Consider the following 12,236-nt stretch of genomic DNA (forward strand, 5'->3'; position numbering starts at 1 on the left):
ACGTGTCTGCGCTTAGTAACAAATCTGAAGGTCTGCTTGCTCACCCATCAACTGGTGAATCACTGGGGAATGTAATGGGGCTAGAATCATGAGGGATTAAACGTCAGTCAGGAAGCCAGAACGCTTTATGTTTAAACTGGACTCTTCTGCAAAATGGCACAGCACAAACCACAGCACCAAACAAATTCACTACAGGTGTCTTGTTTCCCGTAACAGCCCTGCGTCTTCCCAAACGCTCGGGCAAGATTTCCCACAATGCCCCTGCACCTTCCCAGACGCTTGGGCGGCTTGTGAGTCAGCCGGTTTCGTCCCGTTTCTCTGCTCGCTGCAGGGCGCTCGCTGTAGAAACAGACCTACGCTGGTATTTCAAAGCAAGGCAGCCACGCAGAAGCCAAGATAATGATAACGCCTACATCTGAAGGCTAGCCACACAACCATTTAACTTACCAAAAACCCATATTAGACCACTGAAGGCGTTAGCTGCTTCAGTTAGCAAAGGCATTAGTTATGTTAGCAACAGTGGCCAATATTAGATAGGTACCACAGACTAGTGCAGTAAGAAATGTAATTAGCAACTTCTTCATGTTGCAAGCTTTGCAAGGGCGCAAGAATAAAACTACATAACTACATGTGTTGCTTCATGGCTCAGTGTGACTGAGAGAAAGAGAGGAGTGGGTGGGACTTTATTATAAAACACACACACACACGCACGCACGCGCGCGCACACACACACACACACACACACACACACACACACACACACACACACACACACACACATACACTTCTGTCCCTGACGAACAGAGGGTCTGGTTGATTCAGACCTTAGTGTGTGTGTGTGTGTGTGTGCACCCTAGTACAACAAGTAGACTTGGACTAGAAACGCCCCCAACTCCCAGCGAAACAGCACCGTTGTGGATATTGTCCAAAGGTCGAACATCAAGGGTTTCTTCTTTCGGACAGACTCCTCATCCAAACAAAGACTTCAATTCTATCAAAAGCACTGCGGTGGTGGTGAGAGTCAGTGAGCACTAGAATCAGATCAGTGTTCAATCACTTCCTGAGGAATCCACACATGCTGTGAACCCCTGTGAACCCCTGTCCAGCCTGTCCACGCCTGGATCCAGCCAAACTGTAAGGATAACATGCAGGCCAGAAGCAAGGCGCCGTCGAGTGATTTGACCTTTTAACACGCGCCGACGGAGACTCGGTTCTGAAACGGCCACACATCATTCAGGCAAACCAAATTAACACAACAGAACAGAGCACAATAGAAAATAATAGAGTTGAACTGAATAGACGCGAATGGAACGTAATTTCCGATAAGTAAAGGTAATGTAAAGCGGAGCTGAAGAGTCGCAGAGAGTGCGTGTGAGTGTGTGAGAGAGTGTGTGAAAAGCCAGTGCTAAGTGGCAGACCTAACTCAGGAGGACTCGGGGAGGTTCATGAACCAGAATGAACAAAGATCCAGAGTCTCCGGGCTGTGTGTGGACGGCCACCAGAGCCAGAGACGGGGAGGACGTCCTCTCGCAGGGTAATCATCACCCACTAAAGGTCACAGCCCTTAATTACTGCTATTCACTGGTCGCTCTTCCGTCCTGGAGGGGTGAGTGCCAGAGAGGACAGGCGATGGAAAGGGGGGAGGGAAGAGGAGAAAATCAGGAGGGGTGAAGGCGGATGGAAGGAACAGCGTCTCCCGAGTTCAGAGCGAGACGTAAACAAACGTCTGCATCAGCTGAAGGAAAGCGGAAGACCCGGGTCGGCACAGCAGGACGCGGGACAGATCCTGTGATGTGGGACCGCTTTTCAGATTTCAAATTTATTTTCAAGCTGTAATACCAAAATAAATGCCCCCCCCCCCTCCTGCAGGCACACAGAGGTGCATCCACTCACAGAGAGAGAGAGTCTGTTTGATCAAATCCCAGATGCCACCTGTGGTGTTTGTGTTACCATAAGAGAAAGCACATAGAGTTGCTGTCACTCTGTTTCAATAAGGCCTTCACATGGTAACAGAGTTTACCTCCAAGTGCGTTGAAGTTCTCACCAATTACATGTGAGCGATTCAACAAGACGCGGCATCCGAGCTCGTATGAATCAGAGGAGACGTGACCTTGTCCGTCCTAGAACGCTATTTCTGCTGTAGCAGCGGAGGCGACTCGACCAGCTAAAGGAAAAAACATCGGCGACTCCCATTACTGCGCACGGCCCATGCGTGAGCACAATACGAGACGTTCAGGTCATCGTGGGGGTCGCTCTCGAGCCAAACCAGCGCGCAAGAGGCACGGACCTACAAGCACGAGACGCACAATGTACCCGCTGCATTTGAGCGAGCGGCTTTCTGTTCGCCGCGCAAAGCCCCCGCGTCACAGAGCGCACGCAGCGGTCGCCTCGGAAGGCGCACGGAACGTGGGCACCGCGAGCCCCACCAACGCAGCGGCGTCTTGGCACGGCATTGATTTCAGCCTCATTCACGGAGGTGAGGTGCGTCGAAAATGCCGCCTCGCCCGCAGATCGGGGGGATTCAAATAACAATTACTGGGCTGAGGGGCTCATAGATCAGGCATGAGGGGGGGTTCGCAGCTGGAGAAAGGTCTGGAGTAACGGTGGGTTACAGGGATAATTGCTGGGGGCCGAGCACTGGTACCTGAGTAACTCCGGCACCATTGAGCCGAGGCGGTGTGGGATATTGAGCGGCAGCAAGAGAGAGCAGTGGAAGGCTGGGACACTCGGAGAGAGCTCGAGCACCGAGACATCAGGCAGCAGCAAAATCAATGGCTGCCACCTCAACACCAGCATGACACACACACACACACACGCATGCACTAACACACACGCAGGCGTTCATAAGGAAGAATGAGACAGAACGACATGCTTCGTCTTTTTTCAGTAAAGACGGGTCATCGGCGCTGTCGACACGCTCCGAGCCAAGCACACGCGTGCAGAAGCACTCTGCACAGGAGGCTGTGTTCGTTAGGCACTCAACGACCTCCCCAATCACTGTTACTTTAATAAAGGCACTTGCAAGCTTTCTTCGTTATGCATGTACGCTGGGCACAAATGGGTTGGCTCAAGTGGAATACTAATAGGAGTGTCTAGTGATTAATTAGTGGCTTCTTGGCCAATCATATTACCCATCTCTTACCGGATATCTGCATATTACAAGGTTTAACACTCATGAAATTTAAATTAAAATCACACACACTTTGCGCCCACATGGTTTATGAGGTAGACGGACCTCCTGATGCCAATGCACTATTCATCATCCCCCTCTTTACCATTAATCATTGGGCATTTTCTGACCACAACCAACAATACCAATATTAACAATAATATTACTCAATACCAAAACGTGGCATTAACAGACAACATTACTACAGACATGACCAACACAGACGTGGTAGTAGGTGGCTTTACGTGCCACTACTGGGACAATAGAATCACCCGTCGGCCAAAACGATCCAGCAGGTACCAGCCTGACCACTGTTGAAGGGTTAAATGGAAGCTAACACACGATGCGTTAAACAGACCACAGCCTGGAGCAGTTGAGTCACAACGTCTTTCTAATGATGGTAATCCTGATAAGAAATTAGCAATAATTATTACACATATCCCACAGCTTGCTACGGACGATGCTAATAATCCATAATCGTATCTTTTCTGCGGCACAAATTATTTGGTTTGCCCTGTAATCCCTGTCATGTGTGTAGTTCATAACCCCGGATGAAACTATTTATAGGGTCTCCTCATAAAATCCGATTTGAAGATCTTGAGCAGGGCTGAACAGTTCTATGGTGGGGAGAGTGTGTGTGGAGGTGGGGAGGGAGTGTGAGGGGTGGGGAGGGAGTTTGTGGGGGGTGTGGGAGTGTGTGTGGGGTGTGGGGTGGGGAGGGAGTGTGTGTGGGGTGTGGGGTGGGGAGGGAGTGTGTGGGGGGTGTGGGGTGGGGAGGGAGTGTGTGGGGGGTGTGGGGTGGGGAGGGAGTGTGTGGGGGGTGTGGGGTGGGGAGGGAGTGTGTGGGGGGTGTGGGGTGGGGAGGGAGTGTGTGGGGGGTGTGGGAGTGTGTGGGGTGGTGAGGGTGTGTGGGGGGTGGGGAGGGAGTGTGTGTGGGGTGGGGAGGGAGTGTGTGGGGGGTGTGGGGTGGGGAGGGAGTGTGTTGGGTGGGGAGGGAGTTTGTAGGGGGTGTGGGAGTTTGTAGGGGGTGTGGGAGTGTGTGGGGGGTGTGGGGTGGGGAGGGAGTTTGTAGGGGGTGTGGGAGTGTGTGGGGGGTGTGGGGTGGGGAGGGAGTGTGTGGGGGGTGTGGGGTGGGGAGGGAGTGTGTGGGGGGTGTGGGGTGGGGAGGGAGTGTGTTGGGTGGGGAGGGGGTGTGTTGGGTGGGGAGGGAGTTTGTGGGGGGTGTGGGAGTGTGTGAGGGGTGGGGAGGGAGTTTGTGGGGGGTGTGGGAGTGTGTGAGGGGTGGGGAGGGAGTTTGTGGGGGGTGTGGGAGTGTGTGAGGGGTGGGGAGGGAGTTTGTGGGGGGTGTGGGAGTGTGTGTGGGGTGGGGAGGGAGTGTGTGGGGGGTGTGGGAGTGTGTGGGGTGGTGAGGGTGTGTGGGGGGTGGTGAGGGAGTGTGTGGGGGGTGTGGGAGTGTGTGGGGTGGTGAGGGAGTGTGTGGGGGGTGTGGGAGTGTGTGGGGTGGTGAGGGTGTGTGGGGGGTGGGAGTGTGTGTGGGGTGGGGAGGGAGTGTGTGGGGGGTGTGGGAATGTGTGGGGGGTGTGGGAGTGTGTGGGGTGGTGAGGGAGTGTGTGGGGGGTGTGGGAGTGTGTGGGGTGGTGAGGGAGTGTGTGGGGGGTGTGGGAGTGTGTGGGGTGGTGAGGGTGTGTGGGGGGTGGGGAGGGAGTGTGTGTGGAGGTGGGGAGGGAGTGTGTTGGGTGGGGAGGGAGTTTGTAGGGGGTGTGGGAGTGTGTGGGGGGTGTGGGAGTGTGTGGGGGGTGTGGGGTGGGGAGGGAGTGTGTTGGGTGGGGAGGGGGTGTGTTGGGTCTGCCTCTGGCCGGGTGGATTCTCCAAATTACGTTTCTCTACTTCCAAATAAAGGCAAAAATTGAAGGTCGTCGCTGTACGGCTGTAAGATAAACAGAAACAACGATCCTTAATAACCAGAATGTTTGACATTACTGGCGGACATGACACTACTCCGTTATGTATTCAGCACTTTACGTTTCCAAGTGAACCGTGGTAAAATAATAAACTTGTCAACATGCTTTACTACACATGGCAAGGCCGTTGTGCTTGGCAATTCACAAATCAGTGGTTTTAGTATTATGGCGAAATATGCTAACAACTCACATTTGAAAGAAACAAAAAATGCTTAAATGAAAATTGGCTGCGTGTCTACTCTATAGGTAAGGTACACACCAAAACAGTAACATTTACAGAATATGAATACACTCTGGAAAAAAAATACTCTATGGAAAGAAATTTATATACTTATGTGTATGACTATGCATGTGTATGTGTATATATATATATAAAAACATAACATATTACATAAATATGTGAACGTGTGGGGTCCTCGTTAACGCGTGGGGTCCTCGTCAACGCGTGGGGTCCTCGTTAACGCGTGGGGTCCTCGTTAACGCGGGATCGTCCTCGTTAACGCGGGATCGTCCTCGTTAACGCGGGATCGTCCTCGTTAACGCGTGGCGTCCTCGTCAACGCGTGGCGTCCTCGTCAACGCGTGAAGTCATCATTACCGGCTGTGCTTCGGGCTCTTATTACAATGACAATTTCCACGAAGCGATCAGCACCTCCCGACACCTCGCTTACAGGAATGTTGAAATGCTGGTTGTGGAGACACTCCTCCTCCCGCAGCCCAAGGTGTGTGGGGACAGGAGACTGACACACACACGTCCCAAGGTCACCAAGACAATAATATGATGCAGAGCCGTCATTGTGCCTCAATGAAGACAAAACCCAGAGAGTACGTGGAGAGTCAGCCCGGCTCACAGCAGGGAGATCAATACTGCACTACAGCAAAGAACAGGAGGTTAGAGGAGGTACATCACCACACTCGCACATTACAGCTGATTGCTCTCTTGAGATCCTGCAAACATGTGTGATGCAGACCAAACTGAAAACTCCCTTTATTAGGAAGGGATCACACACTCATGCATGCACACACGCACACACACACTCAAGTGCGTGCACACAGACACACCCACACACACACACACACACACACACACACACACACAGGTTCTTCCCTGGTGTTTTCTTTCCAAGGGGTCAGACAGTCCCTGCAACCTTTTGCCTCTAGATCATGTTCAAAGTGACAAGACACTGAAATGAGGAAAAAATATATGCATGACCTCTGACCCCTCTGCCATTCTGAACAAAAAGCTTCCTGTTCAAAGGGACTTCCCCAAAGGATCTCCGGTTCCTTTCCACAAATCTGTCGTTCCACTATCGTCACCAGGATCTCAAAAATGCCATCATTGTCTTTTTATGAAGTTATATCTGCAGCGGACACTGGTCTTCTTTCACAGGGTCTTCAAAACGTGCTCAGCATTGTCAGGAGCGTGACGATACGATATGCATCACGATACAGGCATCACTATACCATATGAATCCTAAATGTCTGTTGTACAAACTCATTTTAATAAGGCAAATGTTGTCCATGAATACTCATTATGGTTATTAACTGTAATATATGAACAAACAATAACAGAGCAATAATCAACGGTAAGACTAAATCATGGGTTAAAGCAAGAAATCTTCATTTGACTGAAAATTTGTCCTGGCAAAAGACAATGCCAGCAATTACTCACAATGTGGTGTAGTTGGGACAAGGCCTTGTATATTTATCTAAACAGCCTGTGTAAGGAGAGAAGAAAGAATCTATGAAGCAGCAAAATGCAACACCTGAGCAATAAATGTACATAAATGTCTCTATATATGTCTAGATATAAGTTATCTGGGGGTCCTCTTCCATAAAATTATTTAAAGATCAAGTCAAATTTAGTGAATCCTGGTGAGTTTTAAAAGGTATGAAGCTCTCTTGTTTGCCGTAAGATTACCTGATTTAAGTAGGTATGTTACAAAAAAATTAAATATCCAAAAATGGCAAATTAAATCACACCACTGGATAGAGCTTTTAAATACAAACAGAACAACACCATCCATGTTAAATTGGTTTAGAAATAAAAAAGTTAACATTTTAAATGGAAGAAATGCGCCTATTTTCTCAGACTGTATTAAAGCTAAATGAAGAAATGTATGTCATCGGTGGAGAGATTCTTCAGTATAAATAACCATAACTTCTAGATTTCACTACAAATTCAAATAAAAATTTAAATGTAGTCACTTTATAGTATGGACATGACATTATAATATTCAAAATGAATGAACAAATGAATACTTAATGATTAGTTCATTGCGTTGAAGCGCGGCGCGTGCGAAGTTACAAAATTCGAGAGGTGCACGACCTCGCGAATCGCCAGCGCGCGAGGCTCTCGCGCACGGGTGGAGCTACCGCGATTGCGTCATTTTCGGCGCGCGATTATATACATATATATGATTCTCTCACTGGCGCTCATCAGCGCTGGTTGGATGACGGCGGTGAAGTCATATTTGCGGAGTTCATACACATTTACAAGGTGAAATTCAAGCACTTATACGTCACTTTCAAGGTCCATTTCAATATTTCCCAGCACGTTAATCTTAATAAAGTTAAATAGTTATACATGTACTCGAAATGATTCTAAATAATTCGCTTTTTTATCACATTATTTAATGGTGGTATTTCAAAATGCCCAATCTTCACGTCTTCACGTTCTCTCATGTTTCGTCCTGGAATTACAAGAGGCTCGTATTTGTTAACGTAATACAAGAGAACTGTTCAATGCGCAATGACCCGCAAGTCAATCAAATGACACAGCCGTCATCCATCCAGCGCTGATGAGCGCCAGTGACAGGATCATATTTCGGCCACAAAACAGAACACGCGCGTGTGTGGTTTATTATGATTTGACGGAATTTTCCCCCCAAAAAATCAAATGACGGAAATCCGTCGTAGTGACGGAGAACTTTAACCCATGGACTAAATGTACTGTACCCAATACAGAGAAAACTAAAGGATGAATTCCAGAGAACCACCAATGCTTTCCACAGTATTTCCTACATGAATGTCTTGACTGTCGCTGGTTTATATTTTTTGAGGTGCCACCTACTGGATGTTGGAAATACTGCACCTAAAGTTGAACGCACTGAATTCACACAGGGTAAAAAATATGAATATGTCTTAATACATACACCTGTGACTGTGTGCATTCAGGTATTTGTAAAAGTGTATTTGCGATATATATATATATATATATATATATATATATATATATATATATATATATATATATATATATATATATATATATATATATATATATATAACCACATTGATATATTGTACACAGCTGTAATCCAAGCATTCCAGGGAATTTATCATCAACCAATTTATCTAAATTCAACCACAGACAAATACATAACTGTATACAACCACATAACTGATCATCATATAGGATCTGGACACAAATTTCTGCAAAGATGCTTCGTGAAATTATACATCTGTAGATTCTACGGCGTATCTGCAGTGTTGCAGTAAAAGATATAGAGGTGGTCAAAGCTGCAGAGAAACACGGTGAAGTCTCCAGAAAAAAAACAGACAGAGGTCCTTCATCAGCTGTGCAAGCAACGTGCCTCTGAACACTTCATATACATTTATGTACATGGTAATATTAAAACATCACCCACTGTCATTCATTTTGATATTGGGGTATCAGTGCAGTGCAGAGGCTGTGATTTCCGTCTGTGATCTCCCCTCCTCTGCTAACATGCAGATTCATCATTGCCTTGTGTTTTATGGTCCTGGGAGAGCCTGGAGCCGGTCCAACTCTTGTGTTTATAGACAGCTTTGGAAGAAACACGGTTCATAAGGACCAGGTCTGTGCTCTTGGGCTGGAACTCTGCTGAATTGGAAAACCTCTTATCAGATAGTTGGCAGGCAATCTGTGCTCACGAGCGCGCGCGCACACACACACACACACACACACACACACACACACACACACACACACACACACACACACACACACACACGTCAAGCGCTGATGGGAAGAAGGGTGGAGGAGAAGAGGAAGGTGGAGGTGAAGAGGAAGGTGGGGGTGGGGGACGTCTGCGTGATGGAGGCCTCCACTTTAGTTGGAAGACACGTGGTTCTGTTAGGAGACGGAGCTGAAAGGTAGCACCAACACCCAAGGAAAGTGAAAGGGAGTGTCTGTTCTCCACGGCTAACGTAGCGCGCGATCATGAGTGTGGAGGAAGCGGCCGGTCGAAGCCGCCCGCCTCCGTGGACGGCAGCCCGGAAAGGACAAACAATACGCCGGTGTCCCTCGCACGTTCCGTCTGATGGGAAGCAGGGCCCGGCGGTTGGGAGGCCAGTTGGAGCGCGGGCAACTGCCTTGTTCGCCTGCCAAACGGGACCCGGCACACAGGACGCTCCAGGGCAACAAAGCACCGCCCGCGGGGTGGGAAATAAATAAATAAAAGAGTGAGGAGGGCAAGGGTACTTTCATCTCAGCCGGGGAGGAGGACGGTGAAAAGAAGCCCCCACCTTCCAGCTCAGCACTGCACTGTGAAATCCATCACAGCGCTTCAGGAATAAAGAAATAATAAAGTGTGTGTGTGTGTGTGTGTGTGTGTTGGGGGGGGCTCTATACAGCATGCTTCCAGAATTGAAGCCGTTTTAAACGGAACAATGTCCGTCCGAGTGAAAGGTATCGGGGTCTGCCGATATCGGAGATGAGGCTAGCCGGCGCTACTCCGAAGCGGGCCGCGGTGGCGAGGAAGAACGCGGGCGCTCTGCCACTTTGTGTCCGCCGCCTTTCACCGAGGTGCGAGTTGGGGGCGGAGCCTGGGCGTCTCGCTCGATGGGCCGGTTAAAGAGCCGGAGAAAAGGGAGGACAATGGTGCGGGTGGGACTGAAAGGAGGCCGCGCAGACGAACCACGGCAGGAAAAGCCCAGACGCCGTGATTACTGGGGGAATTATCAACCGCGAGGCAACAATACGGCAGAGTGCTTCTCCTGCGCCTGTTCACAATCGGACTGGGCCGCTGCATCTGGAGGGTGGAAACGCACCAACACATAACAGTTGGTCTGCTGCACGTCCAACATCTCCAACATAAAGCCCCATTGAAGAAAATACGGACACAGGTACGGAGAACAGACCTGGATCTGAGTGTGGACTTGAAATGAGTTTCTAAAAGTTAATTTGACGCTCCATATACACAACGACATTCTACAGGAACCAACACCACAAAAGACTCATTAAAGAGAGCGAGAGGATGTGAGAGAAAGCCAGAATTAATCTCGTGAGACCAAGAATAGAAATGTTTAAATAATCAACTCGGCCCAAACGGAGAAAGCCGACTGAACACAGAACCTACAGACCCATTAAAACCTTCGTCCCGGAGTGATCAGTCTCAAAGCAAACCCATAAGGAACCGGTCACCTCTACACACAGCGCTTATAGAACACCTTTAAAACACCTTTAAGGAATGGTCAGGGACAAAAATCAAAGTTGTGTGCTTAATAACAGATTTCGATCGCGTCTAATTTAAAACAGCGGCTTTGCACATGCAGGAATGAGTGCACAGTACAGTGCTGTGATCCATAATCATGATCGTCTGCACAGACCTGCAGGGCCAGGGACCACTTCAGGATCCATAAATACCGCAAGACTCGCTCTGACCCCCAACACCACCACCCCCTCCAGTGACCAGACCGCACAGTGAAACGTGACATAACACCCCCCCCCCCCCCACCACCACCACTCCTTTCAAGGCCTTTTCTCTATGCAAACCGAGTCGCCACCCGAAGCTTTTTGTGCCATTACCACAAACAAGATAATTTTCCTGATGTACTATATTGTGTAAATGTGTTGCTTGAACAATAAGTCTGCTTTAAGCTCCTGCCACTTCAGCAGGGCCACTTTGAGAAAACTTTTCAAATCTGCGCCGGCAACAAACTCGCCATTATGCTAGATGTTATTTGCCATTGTGAGCGCCATTATTTAAGAACACAAAAGGGAGAGATAGAGGGATGAAAGCTGCCTCAAAAAGAAGATAATGGTGAGGCTTTGATTGGTTTCTTTTAACGCCGACAGAGCATGGATCAATTCACTTTTGAAAGGAGGGCAAGGCTGTTTACAACTGCAGGCCTGTAACAATATGAAAATGAAATCAATAACGGTACTGTGTAGCGCCGTCTCCGCCGAGCAGAAACGCAGACATCTCAGACCAGCGAGAGAGAGAGAGAGAGAGAGAGAGCAGGCAGATGTGTATATACAGAGAGAGAGAGAGAGAGAGAGAGAGAGAGAGAGAGAGAGAGAGAGAGAGAGAGAGAGAGAGAGAGCAGGCAGATGTGTATATACAGAGAGAGAGAAGCCGAGGCTGATAAGGATTTGCAGAAACGTAGCATTTGACAAGTAAATAAGAGAAAGGTTGAACCAACTGGATAGAAACATCCTGCTTGACTCCAGGATCTCTGGAACACCTTTTCATTCTCCAAGACCTCACCACCACCCTGGGGTCTTCATCTCAACAGCTGGGGTCTTCATCTCAACAGCTGGGATCTTCATCTCAACACACACGACGCAGGCCATCTAGGCAGAGCTTGGGCGCCGGCTGTCTCGGAGGACGCTCGGTCCAAACACGCTCCTCTGAAGCACGCGTGAGAAAGCAGGGCAGCCCAGCGCCGGTTCCATCCCGCCGCCCGGGTCCGTCAGGGGCGCGCTCACCTCGATCCGGAGGCTTGCAGGATTTCCATTAGAATAAGTGGAATGATTCGAGCCTGCAGATTCGCTTCACTGGCCTCTAGCAGAGCTGTAGCCACTGATTAAAAAGTTCTCCTAACTGGTTCTTCATATGGAAGCTAACGAGGGCTCTGGTGGAGGAAGGAGCGGGGTGAGGGTCTCATCACTGTGCAGCCCCGACTCTACTCAGAGCTGTGTAGAGAGGACACTGTCCATTCGAGACACATTACGACGGTGTCTCAGAGCTGTGTAGAGAGGACACTGTCCATTCGAGACACATTACGACGGTGTCTCAGAGCTGTGTAGAGAGGACACTGTCCATTCGAGACACATTACGACGGTGTCTCAGAGCTGTGTAGAGAGGACACTGTCCATTCGAGACACATTACGACGGTGTC

The 12,236-nt window shown here is 49.1% G+C and overlaps 1 protein-coding gene across 5 annotated transcripts in view; it reads right to left on the reverse strand.

Annotated features, from left to right (window-relative positions):
- The window catches only part of chchd6a (coiled-coil-helix-coiled-coil-helix domain containing 6a), a 52,524-nt gene that overhangs the window by 1,096 nt on the left and 39,192 nt on the right, over positions 1–12,236 (reverse strand). Inside the window, exon 7 of one of the 5 annotated variants that reach the window (XM_076984176.1) lies at positions 8,501–8,994. The exons of 1 other annotated variant lie outside the window; for it this stretch is intronic. In XM_076984176.1, the coding sequence (XP_076840291.1) occupies positions 8,956–8,994 (39 nt within the window). In that variant the 3' untranslated portion in view covers positions 8,501–8,955. Of the gene's footprint in view, positions 1–8,500; positions 8,995–12,236 lie in introns of those variants that run through there. 3 more of the 5 variants (XM_076984172.1, XM_076984173.1, XM_076984175.1) reach the window with 3 other exon arrangements.

Source organism: Brachyhypopomus gauderio, chromosome 21 (assembly GCF_052324685.1).
Source record: "Brachyhypopomus gauderio isolate BG-103 chromosome 21, BGAUD_0.2, whole genome shotgun sequence".
Classification (NCBI taxonomy): Eukaryota; Metazoa; Chordata; class Actinopteri; order Gymnotiformes; family Hypopomidae; genus Brachyhypopomus; species Brachyhypopomus gauderio.